The following is a 26,133-nucleotide window of genomic DNA, read 5'->3' as shown; positions in this document are numbered from 1 at the left end:
GATGTTACCAGGAGGCGACATGGTGCAGCGGATCGTGGTGGAACAGTTCGTGGCAATGCGATACACATGAATGAGTCCCGTGAGGGACTAAATTATACGGAGGTATGATCGGGAGCTACTGGAAGCTCCACTTCGGTGAACAACACGACGGCAAGAAGGGCTATGGATTCAAGGAGTGAAGGCCATGGTACCGCAGAGGCGGGTCTTCCGTGCATGCATCGAATTTTGCATCGGATAAAAGCCTTGGTCATCAGCATATGGGGGCTGTGTTCCACCAACGGAAAAGTTCGAATGCAAGTACCAATGAGTCCCATGGGAGGGACTTGATCATGCAGAGGTATGATCGAAGCAGTTGGAGAGTTGGATTGCTTCATAGCCCATATTCGCTTAAGGGAGCCCGGTAATTCAGAGGACAAGGTCGAGTAAGCGAATGTTGCTACCAAAGAAGCTAAGGAGAACAGAATCGGTGCAAATCCTATAATGCGATGGCAGAGGCCATGCATGGGAGTTGCAGTCTGTCTTTCCATCGACCAAGGGAGCTGCTTGGAGAACACAGAGGTATTGAAGTAGGGGGTCGAAAGGAGCAAGGAAGCGACGATGAGTCCAGAGGGACTTAGCTACCCAAAATCAAGCATTAGTTAGAATGGAGGTGGACTCGGAGGAATGCCACAGATACATATCTACTGATCATGAAGAAAAGGGATGCAGATGCGAGGCGATGGATAGTAGGGTCATGGGCATGGCAGTGCCATGGTACCGCAGAGGCGAGACTTCCGTGAAAGTCATTGATCCCTTGCTCTCGTGGAGGGAGAGCGCTTGGTCGTGAAAGGGGCCGAGGAGGTGGAGCATGCAGAGGCAAACTCCAAGTACCGAGACAAGGCTGAAGGGCAGAGGCCAAGGAACTTCGTAAGACCGGTGTCAACGAGCTTCTCATCAAGATAGCCGAAAGTGAAGGACTTCGGGTCTTGCAAGAGTGCACGACCAAGGAACGAAGCAGGCAGTACGTAGTGCTGTACCTTTGCTACTCAGGGGAGTAGGCGGCAAGGTTGATGGAGAAGACGGTACAATCCTAGAGGCAACCAAATCTATTAGAGAATTACTCCAAGTTGGGGTAAAAACTTCTTGCATTCCAGAAGTTCGATGGCATTGAGAAGGTGAAGCACAATAGCTAACTCAACGCAAGGAGTGCAAACACTTCAAGTGCTTCAGAAGTGTGAGCAAAGAGCCGGCGAAGGCCAATAACCAGCTCGATGCATGGAGTACAACCTCGAGGAGGCGGGCGAAGTCAAGTAACCTTTGCCTTCTCAACCCTTAAGAGAAGGAGTGAAATCGAGTACCCCAATTCTCTTATCTATCCAGCAGAGGAGCTCTGCACAAGTTCAAAGACCCTTCGAAGATAATGGAAGACAATAGTTGTCAAATCCTCACCAACGGTGATCAGTGCTACTGAGAGTAGATTGTCCGCTTCATTTCCCAACGAAATGCCAATCGAAAGCGGAAGTGATGCGAACCTACTTGGAAGTGACAACTAAGTGAAAGAAGAGTCAATGGGCAAATTTTGTGGAGGAAGGACCCAAAACTTCAGAAGTTTTGGAATCTTTGTTTTTTTTAGTTCTTAGCAGTCTCAAAACGAAATCAAGACTCACTTCCTCCCATGGAGCATTAGGCACTGGTAATGGAGTGTACAAACTAGAATTTTGACGTCTTGGTTTTACCAAATGACACACTCGGCATTGCTTTACAAGTCTCTCCATATCTCTGAACATCTAAAGCCAATAGAAATTTGATTGAACAAGAACTAGAGTCTTGTCCCTACTGAAATGTCCTCCCAAAACACCACCATGAGCTTCAGCTAGAATTACTCGTCTCAAAAAAGAAGATGAAACACACAATATATTGGCTCGAAAAAAGATCCATCAAAGATAACCTGATTTGCAATTCTGCCATATTGAGCCGAAATCCACATCATTCTCATAGATATCTTTGAATGTGTAAAGCATGAACAAAACCGAACGACACGGATATACATGAGCAGTACATCAAACACCCATTTACAGTTTTGTCCATGACAATACGACGAACTTTGTACGCGATTAGTTTCTGGTTGATTTTGTTACACGACCGTTTTGAGATTTGCAAGGTCCATCTTTGTTTTTCACGATGCCTATAAAGTGTTTGATTGTAAAATCCTAAGTTTTGGCTTCTACGGAACAGCCTTATACCTTGTAGGTCCCCATAGGATTGCATGAGGTTACGGGTAGGGAGACAAATATCGCAAGGGTGATACACAACTTAAACAAAGCATCTAAGTTTGTGACAATTATGGGACAAGCGCATTAACAAACACGACATCTAATAGAGGTAACCTAGTGGGCTGCTTGGAGGGCAGTTTGTGTGACCGTTTAAAGAATATGGGTTTGGAAACGTTGGAAATAAAGTCATCCAGAGGAGCATGCATCCAAGATTGCGTTCAAAGGGATGACCAACACATCGCACAGGGGGCACCACAAGAAGCGAGCTCGGAAGAATATACATGCACATAAAGGACGAGATGGCTTAGTTCGAGCTACAACTCAATGTGGTCAACCTAACTTCATAGTGCTCAATGTAAGCGAGAGAGCTTCTTAAAAAAATGAGACTGTGAAAATCAAAGAATGGTTGATCAACGACTAAAAGAGTTTGTGCAAGGGCTCATAGAGGCGAGGGAATTGATGACCTGAAAAGTTCGGTATTCATACAATGGCTTTATATATAGACGACGAATTGTCTGTGGCCATCGCAAGGTGATCGAAATTCGACGTAATGGACAAAGAAAATTTTATCTTTTGCATGAGGAAAGTATGCATGAAAGAAGTATGTGAAGATGAATGTTGCTCCAACGAGACAAGTTAGTTTCCAAGAGGATAAGCCCAAATTTTCGACAAATGCTTCTTGTGCAATGGACCACACACATTGAAGGAGATGCCTTTAAGAAGCATGCCTTACCAATCTCTCTTCCAAGCCGAAAGACAAGGGTCGCAAAGATAAATGCTCTATAAAGCTCGTAAGAAGCCAAAATCAAGCTACAGTGAGGAGTCATCACAAGATCTCATAGGAGGTGATATATCGATGGACACGTCGTGAGATCAAGTCGGGAAGCTACTGAAGACAATGCCAAAGATGAAGGCATGCATCGAGCCGATGAGGTGAACATCGAGCTTTATGGAGGGCCGACCCACGTAACGAAGGACCATGAGGGCCATAATTATCTCACTACAAATTGAGTCTCGATATAGATACCAAGGCAAGGAGGCCCGACTCAACTTGCATAGATGAAATTGGAGTCAAAAGGCTTTGGCACAGGGCAAGACAAAGGTGGGAACTATTGAAGAATATGTTAATGTGTTATCATTCGAGTTATCGCAAAAAAGCATATCCACAAGCCATGATCAACTTTTGGTAACCACCTAATAGTTATAGTCTAAAACATGTTAAAACAACATGAGTCTAGTCTCTTAGCTAGTGACCAGATAAATTGGGAGGATAATTTAGTTGTCTGATGAATTAATCATACATTAATGTCTTTTTCTTTTTATTTGACTAGGAGATTCCAAGGCACATCTCTAGAGTGAAAAAAAAAAAAAAAACCTCAAATACGATGCATGGTAAATTAGTAGCCCTACACTTGGATGCATTGATCGCTTTCTTTCCTTTCCCAACACTTTCCTCATTATTACTTAAAGATATTGAATTGGCATTATCACTGTATCTTCGATATCTCCTTAATCCTAAAAATCTTTAATTAGCATAAATTTTCGCTTGCCAATGGAAGATCAATTAATCTATGGAAGACTAATGGCTTGAACCCTCCTGTTAAGATTTCCATACTAGAAATCCTAAGATCACAATCACCTTTGGCTTGTGCCAACATGGTTTTTGGTTGAACTTTTAAGGCATTATTTGAACCTCATTCTTGGGCCCTTATATCACATTCAGTTGCTTTCCTTTATTTATGGAAAAAAATGGGCAAGTTAAATTGCTTGGTTTAGATGATAGAATCTCTGGGATAGAGCTTGAATGGTTTTTTGTGCCCTCCATCTACCTTGATTTTGAGGTGACTTATGTCCAATTCCCATGGCCATCTAGCTCCATTCCCTGTCTTGTTGATCTGTATGATGATTTACAAAGGAGTGAAATAACAAAGTTTTTCAGAGAAACATCCTCACCAGGGCCAGTTTTCTAACTTCAAAAGGATCCTACTTACATTAGCAGTTGGGAATCCAAAAATTTGACACATTTACTGGATTGTCTTTTAGTTATTGCAATTGGATTGGGAAGGCTCTCCTGCCTTCATTATTTCTATATTTTTCCTTTTTTTCTTTTTACTTTTCTTTTGACGTTTTTTTCCTTTCCACCCTGTACTTATTTTACTAGCTTTATGAAATATGAATGTAGCTTGTAGTCTTTGTCAAAAAAAGATAAATGCACCATCCATACAACTCAACCTTACTCCTAGGGACAGCACATATTGTTGCTACCAATATAACCAGTCAAGATCCGACATATGCTATTCGAGGATTTGTCATCTAGTTACTCAGATATAGTTGACTCCCAATAATATGAACCTTATTACTAAATGATCACTAACTTGCTAATCCTGTCAATATTACAGATAAACTCAAGGATTTTCCAAAAACATAATACAAAATAGGCAAACATAAATGAAATATGGTCACTATAATATGTAAATGGCTCTCATCCAAGTCACAGAATCTTCCTTATAATCTGTAAACTGTAATCCAAGATTTCCTTTTAAAAGCTGGAAAACTTGTGTATAATAAAGCAGTACCTTCAAACAGATTGGACAGTAGTTTCCTTTCACAAACAATCTACCACAAGCATCACAACAGGTATAGCCTAAAAACCACCTGCAGATCATTGATCCATGTTAGAGTAGGAATGATGCCAATAAAACAGACTAGTTTCAGAGCTTGTGGTTCAACTTAATAGTGTATAAAATATCTCAGAAGACTACAGCATCATAATGAGGGCCATGTGGTTCAACCATGTGGCATATAGAATATATCTCAAACAACTACACCAAAATATCACAACCTTGTTGATCAACTATGTAGTGTAGAAAATAGCTCAAACAACTGCAGCAACTTAATCATGCGAAATGCAGTTTGGTATTTGAACTACCTTGTGCTAAGACCACTTCCTGAAACGGTGGACCCACAGCTGTGACATCTTGTGTGCTTTGGACACAAGTAAGGTCCACGGCTCACATTCTGCAAGTTAAATTGTTGACACAATACTTGAAATGCAGAAAACTATGCATTATCCAGAAATCAGTCATATAACACACCTTGTGTGGTGGGTGCTGACAGTAGCAATGATAAGCGCCATCGCACCTTTTACAATACATCAGTTTATTGGGATCACCAGTTCTTCGGCAGACCTGGGTAAAAGAGAATCAGGAACTGATATAACCATCAACTCAAGCACGGACGATAACAAGGAACATGACAAAAATGAGCATATGACATCAAACAAAAGACACCTAGCAGAATGGAATAAAGGCAACAGGTTTCACTATCTTAAGGTCAACACCGGATGGTTTTTCTGTTGTGTAAAGTTGGTCACAATTTTCTAAAGAACGTTTTTGAAGCAGAAGAGAATGTTAAGAACTAGAATATTGATGCTTTTCACTATCAGTTTTGCAACTAAACCACATGGTTTCAACTTTCAACACAACATACAAATAAATACTCCTATATATTGAAATAAGAACAGTTTGTTATTCTGGCATTGAATTATTTTTCTAAGATTACCTGGAGAGTCGGAACTTCATTACAAGCACTCATGAACATTATAGGCTTATGTCACCCATGGAACATCATGTTTGATTTACACACCACACAAAAGCTCAAGTTTGTTGCAGAAAAAAGTAAATCATGGTATTAATATTTTTCCAAAATTGATGTGGAATCTAGACATTCATGTTAGCATGGATAAGAGTCAAAACTAACTAAAGCAAATAAGTGGAGTTCCATTCCATGCCAAGTAGCACAGAGCCACAGACAAAGCTTGAACAATAAAGAGCAATATCATATTGCAAGTACCATAGTAACAGGATTGGCACAAGATAAGAAGTTGATTCTCTGTTCTACTGAGCTATATTATTATTATTTACTATATGTAGTCATATTTATTCACTTTTCAAGGAAAAAAAATGCATTAGTAACATAGTCAAGAGTCGAGGATATTTATCATCACTAAAATATCATCTTTATCAAACTTCTTGACCCTCATCTCTGACTGGATTTTCAAAAGCAAAGAGGGATATCAGATGACTACAGATAGATAACAGGCCTATATATTTTATCCTGAGGCCAACTGGCATTAACCTTAATGCCTGCACTGCAGGAACATAAATAATCATTCTTGATGAAGTTGGAACTGTTGTCATGGGACACTGAAGGAGACCAACAGCAGATCACTTGGAATCCATATGACCTCTAATTCTCACTAAGTATGCTGCCAGCATGACCATGTTGACATGGTATCAGCAAAGGACATGCCAACAGCACATATCATGCCCATAACCAACAGGCCCAGGACATGCTGATGATACTCGAGTGCATTTGAGCTTCTGAAAACTTCCAGTCAATGATGCTTGAAACACGATTTGGCATTTTTAAACCACCACAAGCTTACTCTTCCTCCAAAGTCAAGCTACCATTAATAATCAACATCACAACTATGCCCTTATGGCAAGTATCTTTCGCGATGCTACTTACAGCCTGCACACAACATGTCAGGTTCTTGGAGCCAGATTACGATAGCATGATTATAAGCCTAAATCCCACCAATCATGGGTTCATGAGTTAAACAATACAAACTAATTTATACTTTCTAGAAGGAAACCTTTAAAAATATATGCCATTATCCTGGAGCAGATTTATTCAAAATATAAATTTCATATTGGATTTCTTGCCCATTCATAACCCATAACTAGTAAATTACTCCTGTCCCATTGTGCAACTATTTCATTGATAAAAAGATATCACTTTCGGTGGTATCAGGCTATCAGCTATCATGTACAAGAAATAGCACGTATCATCATTGAAAATGATTAAAAATATTAATTTCTTTCCATTTTAATTGCTTCCTGAAAACAAAAGTGCATGAATATACATGCACTTTTCTAATACATAACTATTAATTAAACCACAGTTACCCTGAAACAATTTTCCCTCTTAAATGCAAATTCCTCCAAGAGCAGAAGGGCAGCCCAAGACAGTCTGCCATAACTGCCATGTCTAGGATGGGTTACTCCTACAAGCAAAAAGGCTGCTTTTGAAATTGAACCCTTGACATCCGGGTAATAAGGAAACAACTCATCATGGCATTAAGATTCACCTTCAAAGGACATAATTAATAAAAATATATTTTGCACCTGAGATGCACCTTTAATCATGGATTAGGAAGGAAATCATGGTAAAAAGTTCACATGGTGATAATTAGGTGGGTGTCGGCCACCATTTGACTCCATCATATCACAAACTTAGCTAGAATTGTCTAACTTATGAGGCACCCAAGCTGACTTCTACCCACAAGGATCAGCCTAGGTTTCCACCCCTTGCGGTCCCAAAGGATCTGCAAAAGAAGAACAGAATTAGTTGAAGAAGCAAACGACAAACACAAGGTCATCTTTGTCTGGAAGGCACACGTTACAAATAATTGAAAGTAATAAGAACTAAATTAGCCTTGAAAAGGCAGTCCCAAATCCAAACGTATTAGGGTCCCGAGTTGTCAAAGAGTTTGACGAAGTCTCACACTTCTACGAATATATCACTTATGGCCTCACGAGTTGTTGAAGCTCTCCAACTAATGTACCAAAGTCCTAATCGGCCCAGTGCCAACTGTGCAGTTCTAGAGTGCTGAGATAGCTAATGTTTTTTCCACCAACAACAATACTGAAAATCAGTAGTCGTGGCACAAGCAAAATGGGTTGTTTTGGCCAGTTTCAGTCCAGGAATGTTGACAGTCAACGGAATGTTCTGCAGACTACATTTACAGTCGAAAACAAGCAAATTACATGCAAAATGAGACTGCTCAGCTACCATATGCCTCGTTATTCACAGTTGTACACAAGAAAAAAGGTGATGACAAACAAAACACAGATTGCTCGAGTGACGAAGGTCCTGCATTGCAGGCTTGCAGTGGCTGTCCATGACAGTCTGTCAATTCAGATTAAACATAACATTTGCAATCTAGATCGCTAGAATTCAGGGGACAACAGAAGAATGCATGAATATGACATATGCTCAAATGACACCCTGGGGACTGCCAAGAACAATATATTTATGTCTGGAAATCTCTGCAATTATCTAGCCATTGCATTGCAATGGTCACTTGTAAACTAAATTTTCCACGGTCTCACTACTAAGTGCATCTGTTTTAATAGTCATCCAATGAAAAATAACTAATAGTTAGCATTCTGGGTCCAACTGAAAATTGCCAAAATTAACTTAAAATACACTTAACAAACCAAACATGAAGTCCATTGAATTCATCCAATGTTTCATACATAAGCACCTGAGACGAATAGTCGCATTATAGAGCAGACGATGGATGATATGATAAAAATTGTTCCTAAAGTAATAGGAGACAGTGTCAAACATAACTTGACAACATAACGTTTGTTGGACATTGTCAGCAGCATAGAATCAACATCAACATCTAACATGTCAAAGAATAAAAAAATATCCACCACATAGCAGATTTTGTGCATCAATAACACTATCCAAAATTCCAAATCAACTTCCATGCTATTCAGCATGTCAAGGTTGTCGCCAAATAAAGGATGCATTAAGATTAGCATTCTATAAAATCAATTATCAAATTCATCAAACAGCAGCCAAGAGAAACTGAATTACTTTTTCTAAGCAAGCTTTAGCAATCGAATTAGTTGTCTCTACCAACATTCCTGCAGTGGTAGACCTTGTTCTGTATATTTGAAGAGGAAAATAGACTAACATCTATAGACAACATAATTTCACAAGAAGTCCCTACACTATATCCCGACAAATGAAGTCTAAGTAAAAAGGTCCAAGCACGAGCACAAATGTCTCATAGAATTCTAGTAACTTCTTTGTAAAGTTCTAACTCTTTATTCAGAAAGGCATGCTGTGACCAACATAGCCCAGCAAAAGCAAGTACCTCACAGATGCGGCACGCAGGGCAAGACCACAAACTCCAATGAAATAGATCTGCAGGAAAAGACATGTTTAGTAATGAAATCTTCGGGGAAAATATTTCTATTGTGTAGCCTTGAATTGTGAGTAGAAACCTCTATGTTCAACCAATGTTTTCAAGCAACTTCTGTGGTATTTCCTGTTGCACGATTTGCACAATAGCATCTTCATAACTTTCTCACTTCCCTCAATTTCCCCAGAGAAACAAATATGGCACATGACCTTGACGGTAGAAACCCCTTGATCATCCCTAGCAAGATTGCTAGTTGCCTCTCCTAGTAACTCCTGGGATAATTCAAATTACTTTATCCACTGCTTTTCTTTACAGCAGATTAAAAGAAATACTTACTAAAACATTTTACTACAACATGAGCTATTTCATTTCCACATAGTGCAGGAGTAAGAGAATCCAAATTAATGGCTGTCCTTGTGCTGGTGAACAGGAGTACAGAGGTACATACAATATAGTCTACACACCTTTTAAAAACCATTCAGTTGGTTATACAAACACAAGAAATTAATTCTGAAACAAGGGAATGTGTGTTACACCACTAAATAGGCAATGAGACAAGATATATCCTCTAACAAAAAGTACTGAAATAATAGAGCTAAGATGGGAGCCATGTAAAGTTAAACAAATCATGAAGGAACATCAAGAATTCATAGAGATGACACAAGATCATGTCTAAAGGAAGTTGACTAAACAGCATAGCAATTGTACTTGGTGCTGTGCAATACTAAGAGGTTCAGAAGAAAAGTTCAGAAATGGACGTTCCACGATTACTAAGGTAGTGTCAGGTCACCAAGTTCTTGGAAACCAAAATTTAAATAATATCTATTATTGCGTTGCAATTCAGGCAATAACAGAACGCATTGGGTCAATACCACAAGAGAGACGACATTGTATAATTCCAAGTTTCAGAAAAATAAAGTGAGCAATAAAGTATATGTTTGGCTAGCAAAAGTGCTTGACCAGAATTCCAATCAATAAGTGACTGATTGTTCATAGATTTAATTACACCACAATAGTCTAAATTGACTCATATAAATTACAAGATCTAACACAATCAGCATAGTGCCACATGTTTGAGACAATATATTTCTAAAGCAACAACCACTGAAGCAATACTCAGATATCAACATTTAGGAGGCCTATAATATGGAGGTATAAAACAAACCCTTAAACCCCAAAAAGAAAATGGAAGCCACTTTAATTGATTTCCTTTTGCTTTCATATGTCTAAATGTTTCTCACTACTAAGTCAAATCATCAGAAATAACAGCACCTAGAACAATCAGTTGGGAATTATTTTGGTGATGTAAACAATATAGATCGCAGCAATGCAATGACAAAAGCACTTCCAAAACAATTGGTATGTGACTAAAGATCCTGACTCTCAGAAAGTCACAATCTCCTAGTTAGCAATGTTAACCTGTAAAGTTCTATTAAATTTAATATCAGCAACCACCTTTCTTTCTTACTTTAAATAAATAAAACATATTGCTAGCATCATGCCTTGAAAAACCTTCAGTTTCCCAGTCATCAACACGATCATGGGGGTGATATCACTGCCATTGGAACCCATTTCCCAATAGCAAATCAAAAGTAAAGCAACAGCTTTCCCAAATTCAAAAAAGAAACCAAACAATATCATGAATCTTTCCACCCAATTTGCTAAGGTAATATCAACTCCATACCTTGACAGGTACGTACGTAAATTAAGCAAACAACTTTCTCAAATGTGTCTGACAGTAGAAGAATCTCTCAGTAATCTGTAAAGCGAATTGCCTGTGACAGTAACCAAAACAAAATTTACCTGATAGCTTAGAAGCTTAATACTTTAACTAGTTGGCAAGCGGGAAAATTTAGGCCACTTTGCAGCACATACCTATGGTACTTGTCTAAACTGGTGGATGATATAGTGGTGCACACTACGGAGAACAAAGCTCCCCCTGTGGTAATAAATAAGTGAAATTCTGAAATGATTGGATAGGAGGCACAAACCAAGATGCCATACAGAAAGTCTGCATTTATAGGAGTCCAAATTATACCCTTTAAGCAAGAACAACCCAAATCTTTCTTACATCATACCAAGAGCAAGCTGTGCCATTAATAGTCTCACTATTGTTTGGCTCTTCTGTGATGCATACAATTAATATAGTTACACGTTGACATGTATAAAAACAATGGTTGATTTTAACTGGGCCGATAAACATTGCCTTTTCATCTGTAACATAATATGATGATGACATAGAACTATTCACCAAAAATTAGAAAAGATTTGGGTGAAAGCTAAACTGGAAGGCATGTTATTAGTATTAAAAATTGATCAAGTTATGACATCAAGTAAACAAATAAATTTCCACAGGATATGGCCATTATCTTACCAAGTCCGAGATCTTTTACTAGAATAACATATTCATGGCATTCAGCTACGAACTGACACTACAAACTCTGGCAAGAACAATTCTGATGATGAGAAAGAAGTGACACAAAATGGATCAGTAACAGTAACATCCTTTTCCCCCTTCTAAAAATCTATTTCAACCATTGTCAAGGTTTGATATAAAAAAGGTGGTGCCTAGAGCACAGAATTGGTTTGTGGTTGTTTGTTCAAACAAAAAGTTAAAATAAAATGGTTAACTAATCAACGATTTGCATAATATCACTTCCTTCATCAATGGTTAACTAGAAAAACTTGCATAAATTATCCTACATCCATCATGGAGGTGATTTAAACAACTATTGAGACTTCAATTACAATCAACAGAGATATATAGGAAACCGTACAAGATGAGAAAAAACATCTTCACCAAATTCGATATCAAAAAATTTGTATACCTGAAAGCAATAGAGAAGAAAATTAACCTTCAACTATGGGTCGAATCCAGAAACACTTAAAGTGAAGATATAGACATGAATTCTAGAATAGCAAGAATCCTGGTGAAACATTCCAAGATATTATCCCCCAAATCTACCAAGGCCAACAAGCCAACCACTAAACTCCTAAAGAAAGCCTCGTCATGAGACGCAAGAAGGGCACTCACCGCAGTACCCCCAGCCTCCAACCTCCGGACATAGTCCTCTGCCGCCAGGGAAGCAGCCAGCGCCTGTCGCTGCAGCAACGCCCGCTTCACCTCGTCGCCTACGCCGGCGCCCCTGTCGTCCACGGCCGCGGAGGGCACGGCAACGGCCGGCGACACGCGAGGCACCCATACCTGGACCGTCTCCTCCTCCTCCCTCTCGGCGGCGTCTGGCCGGACGGTCCACGGGTCACTCAAGAACTCCTCGAGCGCGTCGATCTCATCCAAGAACGCGCCCTTCCCCGCCTCCCCGCGCAGCCCCGCCGGGAATCCGAGCTCGCAGTCGCAAATCTGCCGGCTGCGGACCAAAGAAAGGGATTCGTCACCCCACAACCAAACGAGAGCGAACGAAAGGGAAGGAGAGAGGGAGAGGGGGAAGGAGAAGTATTACCAAGTGATGGGGCAAGCGATGTGGAAAGCCATTTAGATCGGATGCGATGTTGGGGTTTAAAAGGGGGAGGGGTTTCGCTCCTGTGATCGATTTGAAAAAGAATTAGAGCGAGGTGGGAATTGGGCGATAATAAAAATAATAATAAGCCCGAGGGGAAATATATGGGATTATTGCGAAGCGAGAGGGAAGGGGCGGGCGAAGTGAACCAGGGCCAAGAGAAGACAGGGAAGAGGGGCGGAGAGAAGCGATATATATATATATATATATATATATATATATATATATATATATATAACGTTACATGTATTAGGTTACATGATGTATTCGTATTCGGCTATTAGTTGCGGTGGGAATTTTAGGTGTCCACTCCTGTTACCGTCACCCTCCAGGGAGTGGGTCCAAACTAAGAAAAAAAAACCCCGCCCAATGGTGCAGAAGGAACACGATCGGTGTATTGGAGTGGGCCATTTACGAGTCGTCGATGCTCGGAGTCCATCCATGCCGTCCACTTGGCATGACGGCCAGTCATGCGAGTTTCGGATTCATTCGGGTTGTGTTTCTACGTTTCAAATTGTACCTGAATTATAGATGGATGTACTCTTGGCCCCCACAAGAAAATTTTTTTTAAATAGCGGATCAGCAGCGGGTAAAACACGAGGCATGTGTCTTTTATAAGATGGCTGAGGAAGTGCCGGGAATCCATCTTAGCCGTCCATTGGACCGATCAGCGACAGTTGTGGCCCCATTCGTGTTGCGTCATAAAGAGGAACATAGGAAATGATTGATCTCTTAAGATTTAGCTCAGTCGGAACTGCAGGTAAAGGTAGAAAAAATAGATAATTAAGTAGTTTTATTTGGTGGTTTGAAGGATACATATGTAGTATAAATTTCATTTGTTTGTAATATGGGATAATTAACATAATATTTAAGTGGGAAAAATTAAGTGGTTTCTCTCCAACTATAAACTCATTATAAATTGGAGATTTTCTAATGGTTTCACCTGTAGTATGTAAGTCGATTTTTCATTTGTATAATTCGAAAATTCCATAATAATTCTCCTTTTACTTTTGTCCTAATATTCATAAACTGATATACTCAATAATTTTAATTCATGGTAAAAAAACAAAATATTTGGTACACTTTAATTACGGTCCTTTTAATCGAATTTAAAAATATAAAAAATGCCTCTTTAAAATAAATTTGAAAATTCATAAGCAAGTTATATAAAAATTGATGGTTTTCAAATATCCAACAATTTTTCCCTCCTAATATTTGAATAAAAAAAGGATATGTCTGCCCAAATAATGTAAATTATCTACTTGGCACTTTAACCTAAACCATTGTATTATTTGATGACATGATGATCTTCATGGATTTTGATGATATCAAATATATATTTTACGGTAATGAAAAGCAAAGCATTCGCAAGATGTGAAGTGTCCACGGCACGAACTTCTCCAAGAGAACGAGGAGTTCAAATATTACCTGTTCTAAATTTATGCTTGTGAGATCATTTAAGGTTTTGTCCTTCACAAGCACATAAGTGATGTTTATTTTCCTGCAATTATAAATGATTGTAAATATAGTTTGCGGGGATCGAGGAGTCCAAATATTACCTGCTAAAGTTTATGCTTGTGAGAGCATTTAAGGTATTGTCCTTCATAAGCACGTAAGAGATGTTTATTTACCTGCAATTATAAATGATTGTGATTGTAGTCACTGGACAAGTACAAACGTTTGCAAGAAGTTATTCATTTCCCTGAAAAAACAAATTTCTGATTTTTATTCATTTCCCTGATGTTTATTCATCTGTGCCTTGTTATCTTTTACCATATTGACCATCGACCTCGACGCTTTTACCTTAGTGCTTTCGTCCCTCGTTCCTTATTTTTTATTATTTTATCTCATTATCTTTCATTCTTTATTGTTATAACCTCTCACTATCGTTCAATCACTAAGCATAGCAGCATGGAAAGGTATAGGTGACATCTCACTTGGTGCGTCATGCCGGAGAGAAGTGAGGGGAAGCCTTGTGTAGTGGAAATAGATACTAAGGACGATGGCAATATCTCCATTTGTATGGCAAAGGTGAAAGAAGAGCCTCATGAAGCTTGCGAGGATAACGATGAGATAGTGAGATTTTCATAGGTAGGGTGAAGGCACGTGAGAATGATGGTAAGATAGCAAAGATTATGATAGGACGTCAATGGGTAGAGTGATGGGGTCTTACTATGAGGTGGAGGCAACGATGGATATTTACAAGATAAAAAAATAAGAGACATTATTTGAAAAAAAAAAAAAAGAGGCATCTTAAGAGAAAAGAAAAAAATAGTTTTTTTTAAATCACCCATAGATTTAATGCTATTATTATAGTTACAAATTAAGAGATGACAACCCCTTACTTCATATAATAATTAAAATAATAATTTTATTAAAGACAATCCCTCAATTACTAATCATACTCTTATTTCTCATGATTTTTTTATTATTATTAGTTTATACAATCCATTTCATTTGTAGGTTAATCATCTATATGAGTATCGTTATCAGAACCTTAACTATGTCTTTTCCTGATCATCAAGATGATTAGGAGGAGGAGAAAAAAAAAAAAGAAAAGGGGAAGAAAAAAAAGGAGTATATAAAAGAAGTTTAAAAGGTGTTAAAATTAAATGATGTCATTTCTAGAAGGTGTCTTAAGAATATTACAAATAATTAAATTAAAAATATAAATATAAATAATAAAAATCTCTCCTTTTATATCGTCAGCTATTGAATTTATAGACAGAGTACTGGAATGGGATCAACGGAGTTAAAAAAAAAAATACTGCTCAAGTTGGAACGTATCATAAGTGAGATATAGTAGAGAAATGATGTAAAAAAAATAGAAAATTCCTTTTATAATGTTTGAATAAGAATGACCAGCCATTAAAGAAGATATTCCAGATCTGAAAGGTTACAACAATTATTCTTTTTTTTAATATGTTCCTTTTTAATCTGATGATTACGTGACATGCGAGACACTGTAACTCATCGGACTTTGCATATTAGCATCTTACATGATCATTTATTGGACTCCGTCGAATTAGCATCTTATATGACTCTTCATTTCGTACGTCGAGGGGTAAATTTCTTTTTCTAGGTCACGAAGCATAATAATGTTTCTCTAATACCAATATCATTATGTTTAGTTTCACGTAATTTGAGTATAAAAAATATTTTAAAATTTATAGAACACGAAAAATACCTTTGATTCTATTACCATAATAATCCTCTCTAAGAATAACTTTAAAGAATATTAATGTTAATTATAAGTTTAATATTTCTGCTAAGATAATATATTGACTATTGGGGTATATATATAAATTCAAGGAATATATTTCAGAAAATTAATTGTAGCGGGGTATATATGTAAACTTCGCCTTACAAACGCCCCGGGTTCAGGCTCTACTGTAAATATAACGAGAGCGCCAACGATCCGATTGAGGTAAAAAAGGAAGGAGGAACAACATCAAGAGAGAAGAAGGAACATCACCAAGAGTAAAGAGGAGAAGGAGAAGAGTCATGAATGCCCCAAATCTTTTCCAAGACTTCGTAGCCCAGAAGTGCCGCCACCTTCCGCCCTCGTCTATTTTGCATTCTTCTCCCTTCTTCCTAACTCCGTGAAACAACATCACTGCTTCTGTACACCGAATGTCATGAATTATGGTTATGTACGTGCAGGAAACCAACATCGCCTGCGTCGGTAAGTTCACCACCGAAAGAGAAGACCACACCCTCGGTAACCTCCTCGAAATGTAATGCTCGTCCTCTCCATTCGATGACTCTGCTTCTGTTATTGTTCTTATGAGTGACGCGTTCCTTTGTTTCGGGATTATCACAGGCAGTTGTGTCGAGATCCGGATGTGATGTTCTCTGGATACAAGGTGCCGAGCCCTCGAGAGCTCGAGGTCGAACTCAGGGTAAGCCACTCCGCTGCGCTGCGTTAATCTCGACGATTCAAAGCACACCGATCCAGGCATATAATTAGGCCATCAATGATCTCGACAATGAGCTAGAACATCTGAAGTCACAGTTTAAGGTCCGAGGTTCTGCCCTTTTATTTTCTTCAAGATTCTATTTCTAGGAATTCGTACTTGGATTTGTGCTATGAAAGTTGTTGATTTCGAGGAATCCTATGTTCTTGAACTTAGGAATTAGATGGTGCATTTAATGGTTTCTTGCTTCTATAAATGTTTTTGCATCTCTCTAATTGTTGATTATTTATGATATATGATTTGTTCCTTCAGGTACCGAAGATGATAACCAAGTTTGCTTAACTAATTCATGATAGAGGTGTGATAGGGCACAATTTAGTAGCACGCCCCTTCGCAACTGTCTATAGCCATATCAATGCCAATGAGGAGCTTCGAAGTCGATACAGCGGACCACATCAACATAATGCCTTCGACCATGTCAATATGAATAATACCTTTGATCACTGATTCAGAAATTTTAGAATTATATTTAATGATAACATACACTATGACATGGGTTGATGATTTATGAGGCAGTGATTTTTTCTTCTTGTTTAAAGGATAGTGTTTGACTTTATGATCTAACTTTTCACAAGCAAAATAGACTCCAATCACCCACAAACACAAACTTATTTCATAATTTAACTCGCATCTTACATAGGATTAAGTCTTTTGTGATGACTTACCTTTTCAAATCCAGATGTCTTGACCCTCTTGTTATCATTTTCTGATTCATTTCCAATTATATTTTTATTGGTAAACTTGTCCTTGCTATTCCTGACCTTGATCTCTAGAAATTCTTTTTTGATCATTAAAATAATTTTGTACATCAAATATTTTCTCAATTTGCATCATCCATCTTTCTACCACTATTCTGCCACTAATGTATTAGGTTCACCATGCTTCCGCTACGCCATTCTGATTTAATATCCCCATGCAACCCTTTCATCCCCTATAATTAATTAGAAGTAGATGAAGTAGGAGGACCAAATGTCCTCGTCACCTTAGATTCCTAAAATGTATCAAAGAAAATTTTCACCGATCACTATAGTTCACTAAACATCAGTATATTTTGCATGTCAACATATCAAATATTTCACTAATCCTCAAACTACCACCTCTGTCACACCCCCTCAAATTGATAACATTAAAATTTTTCATCACAAATCAATCCAAGATCTAAACTAATATTTGAGGACACAGAGAAACATTCAATCAAATTCACAACCATAAAACCTATGTAATTTATAATCATATATCACATCATTCGATAATTCACATTAATGAAAACTCAAGTCAACTTAACAAAACATTAACACTTATAATTCTACAAGCAAAGTAATTTATACAATCAAAACTCCAACCATTTACCACCAATCAATATCATTGTAGACTAAACTTAACATTCTGAAATTCCAAATAAGAGAGATCTTCTAACACTTTTACATGATATATCCATTCAGATTCATTGACAACATTGTCATTACATAAAGAATATGCTTATTCAACATTAACATAACAACTAACAAGACTTGCCCACAATTTTGAATAGCTCTCCATTGCCTCAGCCCAATACAAAAATCTCAGAGAGTGACAAGTTGACTTGAAAGATTGATAACAACGGAGTGAGCTAAAAACAACTTAACAAGTGACAAAACATGTTTAGAACGAAAAAGGATAGTTTCAAATAAACAAGGTATCACAATGCAAGGCAGAATATAAGAGATTCAAGGATACCATCTCATTAGATACAAAATTATAAATGTTATTTTAATCAAAACATATTTTATTCATAACAAATAGAGCATAGAGTAATTGGAGCATATCAATAGTGTATGAGATGTTCCAGAGCATATCAATGACATATAGAATATTTCGGAGCATAACAATGGCAGATGAAACATTTCGAAGCATATCAATGGCGTAGGAAATGTTTTGGATCATATCAATAACGAATGAAACATTTCAGAGCTTATCAATAGTGTATGAAATGTTTCGGAGCATATTAATGACAAATGAAATATTTCGAAACATATCAATGGTATATGAAATATTTCAAAATATATCAATGGTGTATGAACATTTCAGAGGCATAGGGAGCATTTCGGAATATATCAATAGCATATGAAATATTTCAGAGCATATAAATGACATTTGAACCATTTCGGAGCATATTAAAAAATAAATACGAAACAGAAGCTCAAACGTTGTATTTGATATTGCATTTATATCATTATTATCCAAAGCAAGTATAGAAAAAACATAACCAAACCTCTGAATATCATATCAAATATACAGAAGGTGCAGTGGGACCACAGATAGAATGTGATTCATCCATTTCTGAATGATCACCAGACAGAAGTCTCCCACGTTTAGGAGCTCAATCCACCCATGTCTAGGTGAAATCAGAGGGAGCTAGTAGAGCATCGCAGGCTCTATACATAACTCCTTTTACTATTTCTGGTAAAGGTTCACAATATCCCACAAATACCAGAGTACAAAAGAATAGTGTGAACAATAAAATTAGCACATATCGGAAGCACATACGGAACAATGAAACGTACATGTGCCTTTGTGAGTTAATACAATGCAAATATAATCTTTCAAAAATGTATTCAAATTTGAAAGGAAACTAAGGCAAGAGAATATATGGATTTTAGCATATATCAGACGCATATGCATAACAACGAAACTTACATATGCCCATACGAAATAATGCGATACAACATAAACTTTACATAATAGGTTTCAAGAATATAAATAATTTAAGGACAAAAGCATATAAGAATTCAAAGTATGATATAAAGCTCATTTGAAGAAAGAATGCTAAAAAAATCAATTTCCAAAGGGAATGGAATAAGAACAAGTGAAATCGATCAAAGCTCGATTTTTGGCAGAATTCGAGAGGCACATTGGATAAATGATTCAAACTATCAATTGTACTCTAATTTACTCAAGAAATATATCATTGAAAAGATATTTCAACTTACTTTTAGATAAAATAAGCTTCATATGAATTGAAGTTCCCAATAGAGAGTTACAAATAATTTGATAAACAAAGGTCGGAGAATAAGATCTCTGTTTGGCCGAATTTATAAGATCGGATTCAACAGATAGATGGGTAGGTATTTGTACTCCAAATTATTCATTATAGGTATCAAAAGAAAGATCTAGGAGTCTAGTTTCCAACAAAGTAAATTTTGCATAAATCAGAATTCCCAACATGGACTTATACAAACAGTTTAGTATCAAAATGTCAGAAGATACGTACTCTATTTTGCAGAATCCATAGGGTCAATCGAAATAGAAGTTTAGGCAGGCAAATCTACTCTAAATTATTCAAATAAGCTGTCAAAAGAAAGGTTTACGAGTCTATATTCTAATTAAATAAGTTATGTCTAGATTAGAAATCTATGCAAGGATTTATAGCTAAGAAAAGATGGAAGGGTCAGAATCTCGGAAGCTTTCCAGATTCAAATCGTTATGTCTAAACAAGAGATGTATCAAATACAAGGCTAGAACAATTCAAAATTTTTATATTTAAGACAAAAGCAGAGATGAAATTATAGTAGAAAAGATTGAAACATATGAAATAGGAAGGATCAGAACACTTGCAATAGGAAAGATCAAAACACTTACAATAGGAAAGATCGAAACACTTACAATAGGAAGGATCAGAACACTTGCAACAGGAAAGATGGAATAGCTTATTTAGAGTAAAGAGAGCAAACAAGTATACGAGAACAAGAAGCAAGGCAGTAATAAGGCTATCTTATGGAAATTCCAGTAGTCGGGATAGTGGTGCCTCATTAAAGGAAAAGCATTCAGCAGGTAGAGCAGTAAGAACTCGCTCAGGCTTACTCTCGTCGGGGCGCGCGCATGTATATATTTCTTATCTTATTCACAAGTTTCTCTTATTTTCTTATCTTATTAAAGTTTCTCTTATTAAAGTTGCAGGGGTGTGCCTAATTCATACTTATAGGTATGCTGATATTATAACTTAAAGGTATGCATGCTGATATGAGAACTTAAAGCTAGGGCAGACAAAGACGGATTCCACTCATGTCACGTAAGCAAACCAGAAACCATACTAAAACCTGCATAGGAGCAAGTCATCAAGTTAAAGGGCTGGGCGAACCCCTGTTGCAAATGCAAATAAGGAGCTTCTTTCTCGCTCACTTTATACTTAACCACACCTTTAAATCGCACCGCATCGATTCTAGGCTTTTGAAAGTCAAATAGAGCATTTCCATCTTTCCCTTATATGGGATAGGATGAAACTCAAACTGTAGAGGATAGGATGAAACTCAAACTGTCTATCTGGTAGGATTAAACTCAAGCGGTCGTAACTATTTGCGTTAAGGCAAGCTACTACTATAGGGTTGGATTCTGACTTTCCCACTAACGAGTTGATTTCTTACTTTTCCACTTATACAGGAAGGAGCACTAGCACTAGACAGTGTTACCTGATTCCTTTCCTACTGGTGGTGTATTCCAACTCTGCATCAAGGAAATACCTCGCAAAAGCCTCCTTCATGCTTAAGCCCCTTAAGTGTAATTCTGACCTTTGAGGTTAATTCCTCTGATTCCGTTTCATTCTTTATTTTGAGTGGAACTCTTACTTTGTTGGTTACTTCTTGCTTTCCTACTAACGAGTTTATTTCTGACTTTCATTAAAGAGCACTAGGTACGGCGTTCCCTTCTTCTTTGGTTAAGAGCAAACAAGCTACTACTAAAAAAGCACAGAGAGTCCAAAATCCCACAAGTGTGTTAATTTGTTCGGTGCCTGTAATGAGTCTGGTATTCATGGCTTACGCGAGCGGGGGGTTAGCGAGAAAGATAACAGGGTTAGTTACTTATTCTATCATACCAAGCTAAATCTTCTTTTTCTGGACTTGGATTGGAGTGGAATTCTTATACTCCTAGTTTCTTGTTTCATTCTTTTAGTCGAGAGAAAGAGTCTTCGGTAGGTTACCTAATTCTTTTATAAAGACTATATAAAGATAAGAGAAAAAAGTCCTTTGTTCGTGTTGCGCGGCAGCCATTCCTGGGCTATTTATACTGTGTTAAGTAAACTAACCACTCCTGAAATTAAGTATTCCGTTTTCTACCTGCATTCTGATCCTATAACTCCGGCTCTCATCTCATCTAACTCAAGCCAATCAATACTCAATGAATGCGCTAGATCGTACCCATAACTATACGTTGCTTGCCTGGTGAACTGATTGTATGCCGCTGCTTGCCCGTTGCTTGTCTCTTTGCCTTTGCCCCACTAGTAGTAGCCTGCTCCCTGCTCTTTATTGCTTGAGACAAGACAGCTACTGGATTGGATACTGTTTCCGCTTCTTATCCCTTAGAATTAGTATAAGTAAGATCCAACACTTCCCGCTTCTAAGCCCGAAAACTGTCATTTCACAAGACAAAAAGTTGACTACCTCTCTTATGGCTCAACTCAAACAAGCAACGTTGAACTCAGGTCTTCCACTCAGGGATTAGAATATTAATAAGGACCGGTCTTCTACTCCTGACTCCTGTATTGTATTTAATACCTTTGAGAAAGTAAGGTGAAGTTACTTTCGAGGGTGCCAGTACAGTTCTTGTTTCATCAGTGTTTGTTAAGCGTTTGAGAATCTCTACCAGTATCTTTGTCATCTTTCTGAATCGAGGTGTACTGAATACGAGTATGTAGCAAGCGGGTCTTCAAGGATAGGTCATGAGCTAGAGCTAGGTAAGTAAGGAGAGGCGAACGAACACATAATATATGGTTAGTTGTAGTTATTACCGAGTCCGCCAAGCAACTACAGCAGTATCAAGAGCCAGTCCTTTTTTTGCCCCTACGGAGAGGGACATCCCTTGTTCCACTCATAGAATCTTCTCTTGCTACCGAAAACAGGACACATCCATCTTTTCCTGCTCCTGCTGATTTGAAGTAACATATTCCCTATAGGGACAAAAGACTCTGAAACTGTTTCATCCTTACTAAAGCTACTTACTATAAGCACTATCAAACAGCTGACTGTTATTACAACAGGTAAGCAAACTGCTAAATGACATATTATTACTTACTGCTGACATCTATAAATGACATATTATTACTTACTGCTTTCACCTAGAATGAAAGTCAACCAACTAGAAACTAGAAAACTCTCTTTTCACTAGCGCACATGCTTACTCATTGAAACTAACTAGCGCTATAGGGGTTTCTCACTAAGGCTAAATCCAAGTCTTTTAATATGATTTGAAACATGGCTTAAACGACGAGAATGGATTGATTGCCTGAACCGACTCACTACTCATAAAGGGAAAGAAAAGCATGCAAAGGTAAAGTGCCAAACGCTTGACCCTTCCCTTGTTGACGTATAGATAGGTTGGTTATCGACTTTCCCTTGTAGTGGTGCTAGTTCTAGTTGTTGGCGTAGTTGCTTGTCTCTGTTACTTACTTGTTCAATTCTGACTTGAGAGTGGCATCCCTTTAGGCTATTAGATTATTAGAATTTCCCTTAGGCTATTCTCTTATTGTATTATTCTAGTAGACATATCTCAACCCCCTTCTTCATCGCTTACCATCGGACTTTGACACCACTGTGGATTCTCCTGAATCTGTGTCCCTACCTCCAGAGTGTTATTTTTATTCGTATCATGCTCCGTTTTGCCCGACCTCTCTACTTCTATAAAAGAATTGAATGCACTAGATCTATCCCCTAATGCGCAACATCTATCCCTTATCCCTTGCCTACCTCTCCTCAAGCTCGCTTTAAAGCCAATACTTGATTCTTCCTCGACTGAAACTTATGCTCTTTGAACTCAGGCTACAAATACTGTTATCGCTCTTGATTACTCGTATACTAGTATTTCTTTTGGGCTGTAAACCAGGTAGTTCATTACTTTCTTTGCTTTTGTACTTTGCCTTTGTAGCAGTAGCTTGTTTGGATCTCGATTCAAGGCTAAAGGCTCCTCTCTCTCTCTTCGGTCAATGAGAAAGGGATCCCCCACTTTATGCTTTAGGGATGGGAGAAAGGGGCCTCGCCCAAGTGGTAAGTTCAGTTAACTCTTTCAGATGATATTTTTCGGGAGTAGGAAAAGAGCCGAATCCTCTTAGCATCGGAGAGCGCTTTGTCGTGTAAAGTCAACTCGCTAATACATTCCCGAAAGAATTAATTCTAAATATACCAGCAAAGCTCACTAATTGCACTTGTATATATTATGGTGAAGCATACCGAGAGAAGGAGCTTGACTCTTCGGGAGCAAGTATTAACTTAGTTGAACTGTGAGTGCTCAACGACCGATCAGTGGCCGCTTATTTATCTTTATATTATGTTTCAGTTGTGGTTTGGCCCGGTTAAATCGTAGGGTTACGGGGACTTTGACTATATGTACTAGGGGCGGCGGTAGGCTTAGTAGGGCTCGAACCTACAATATCACCGTTATGAGCAGTACATTTCAACCAATTAAACTATAAGCCATTTCCTATCTATGGATCTATATATGCAATTCATTCACTTCGGACGGGATCGGTATGATTCTCCTAATTGATTATAGAATAGTATGCGCCTATTTTCTCTTGACTAGTCTATTTCGGTGCCTATCCATAATGCAGAGTATATAACAATCTCTTAACTCTCTTATTTAGTGGATGAATATCCCTATGATATCTTCTAGACAGATCCTATTCATTATTTCATAGGTAAGTCAATAATGTTAGTATTCTAACATCAGAGAAGAAATATTAGTGGAATTGGAAAGTAAACAATGCCTGTCTAAGTAAGGGGGCGTCTTCCATTTCTATAGTATCTAATGGTACGTACATAAAGAATAGAGGTGTAGGAAGTCAATAATGTTGCAGTATCGTCAGCTTATGCAAAGTAGGAGATGCCCAATGTTACAAAACTCGATATCAAATTACTTCAACACCCATTACTTTACTTTCTTATTCAACACCCTTATTTACAACCCATTCCTCTACTCTCTTATTCAACACCCATTCTGATACTCTTTTCTAACCCACATCTGTATCATTTCATTAAAGGTTACACCCACAATCTGTATCATTTCATTAAAGGAACACTCATCCTATTCATCTGATTATAATATGGGCACCCTTTTGATTCTACTAGTTTCATTAGATATTTATTATACAAGTTTAATTAGAGACTCCAGATCCGTATTTGTATAGTACCAACTCTTGAGCTAGTTTTATGAGATACTATAGATAAGTATTTGTACAGTACCAACTCTTGAGACTCGGTCAAGGCATGAAAGCAGTTAGTCCCCAATTCTTTAGAGCTTCTTATTTCATCTTTGTTTTACTTTTTCCTTTTTGAATACTATTCCTTGCTCTCAGACACTCGTACCACTTTTTCCAATCTTATGAGCAGGGAAGGGAATAGCTAACTTACAGTAGGAAAAGAATAGGATTACAGATATTATGGAAGAGAATAGGATTACGGACGAGCAGGGAAGGGAATAGCTAACTTACAGGCTGGAGGAAGAGAATAGCTAACTTACAGTAGGGTAGGAAGAGAATAGGATTACTTACAGTAGGGAAGGGAATAGCTAACTTACAGTAGGAAAAGAATAGGATTACAGATATTATGGAAGAGAATAGGATTACAGATCTTATGGAGGAGAATAGGATTACAGATAGTATGGAAGGGGAGTCCTACCTCTTTGAGAAAGAAGAGGAAAATCAAGAGCTAGGAAAGAAAGAGAAGGCTTAAGGCTATCAATTCCTTTTAAAAACTATGTTTTCAAGGATTCTATCACCACTGCAAAGAAAAGAGCCCAAGGAGGACAACTGGTTCAAGAGTCAACTCAAAGGTTATGACCCGTAAGATAAGGCAGGCTCTTTTGAAGGAAAAAGTTAAAGCAAGTTCACAAGCAACCGTAACAACTCCCGTAAGCGCAAGTCAAGAGAACTCCGTAAGCGCAAGTCAAACATTCCGTTAGTGCAGTCAAGACAGTGGTTCAACTCCCCTTCCCGAAAAGCCTAAGAGGAACAAGCAAGCTTCAGAAAAGACCGAGTTCAGGACGGGCAGCCCACATACATGAAGAGAATAAGAGGTCGGTTTCCTTGATATTAAGGTGTCAAGGCGGTCGAAGAAGGCCACAAGTATGTTAGGATCAAGAGCACTAAGAGAGGAGGGGGGGAGGGTGAATTAGTGCAGCGGAAAACTTTCGACGATTTAAAACGACGTTCGTATGATAAAAACACTTTCAATGAAAAACTATTTCGAAAAGTTCTTCAACTTAAGATTAAGCGAAGTACAGTTGAAGAAAAACAATGGAAGCAGTTTGCAGTTAAGATAGAGAGTAGAATATAAATGCAAACCGAGATTTAGAGTGGTTCGATCAATCTTGACCTACATCCACTTTTGGCTTCCTCCTCCGATGAGGTCACCGATGTC

General features: G+C 37.9%; 2 protein-coding genes across 5 annotated transcripts in view; one reads left to right on the top strand and one right to left on the bottom strand.

Annotated features, from left to right (window-relative positions):
* LOC135626188 (uncharacterized) overlaps positions 1-12,947 on the bottom strand; it is a 40,932-nt gene extending 27,985 nt beyond the window's left edge. For 2 of the 4 annotated variants that reach the window (XM_065131311.1, XM_065131312.1), the window contains exons 1-7: positions 12,717-12,947; positions 12,290-12,623; positions 9,338-9,527; positions 9,208-9,257; positions 5,348-5,440; positions 5,182-5,270; positions 4,829-4,907 (exon numbers count right to left, since the gene is read on the bottom strand). In XM_065131311.1, coding sequence (XP_064987383.1) covers positions 4,829-4,907; positions 5,182-5,270; positions 5,348-5,440; positions 9,208-9,257; positions 9,338-9,527; positions 12,290-12,623; positions 12,717-12,748 — 867 coding nt within the window. In that variant the 5' untranslated portion in view covers positions 12,749-12,947. Of the gene's footprint in view, positions 1-4,828; positions 4,908-5,181; positions 5,271-5,347; positions 5,441-9,207; positions 9,258-9,337; positions 9,528-10,939; positions 11,031-11,130; positions 11,196-12,289; positions 12,624-12,716 lie in introns of those variants that run through there. The other 2 variants (XM_065131313.1, XM_065131315.1) reach the window with 2 other exon arrangements.
* A 1,773-nt stretch (positions 12,948-14,720) lies between these two features.
* LOC135627529 (uncharacterized) lies at positions 14,721-17,032 on the top strand. Its single transcript, XM_065133657.1, has 4 exons — positions 14,721-14,849; positions 16,437-16,510; positions 16,597-16,675; positions 17,003-17,032. The coding sequence occupies exons 1-4, from the start codon at positions 14,721-14,723 to the stop codon at positions 17,030-17,032; spliced, it is 312 nt and encodes a 103-aa protein (XP_064989729.1).
* Positions 17,033-26,133: the final 9,101 nt, after the last annotated feature.

Source organism: Musa acuminata, chromosome BXJ2-11 (genome assembly GCF_036884655.1).
Source record: "Musa acuminata AAA Group cultivar baxijiao chromosome BXJ2-11, Cavendish_Baxijiao_AAA, whole genome shotgun sequence".
Taxonomy (NCBI): Eukaryota; Viridiplantae; Streptophyta; class Magnoliopsida; order Zingiberales; family Musaceae; genus Musa; species Musa acuminata.
Note: the sequence above shows the minus strand (reverse complement) of the source record. Positions and strands in the feature narration are given on the sequence as shown.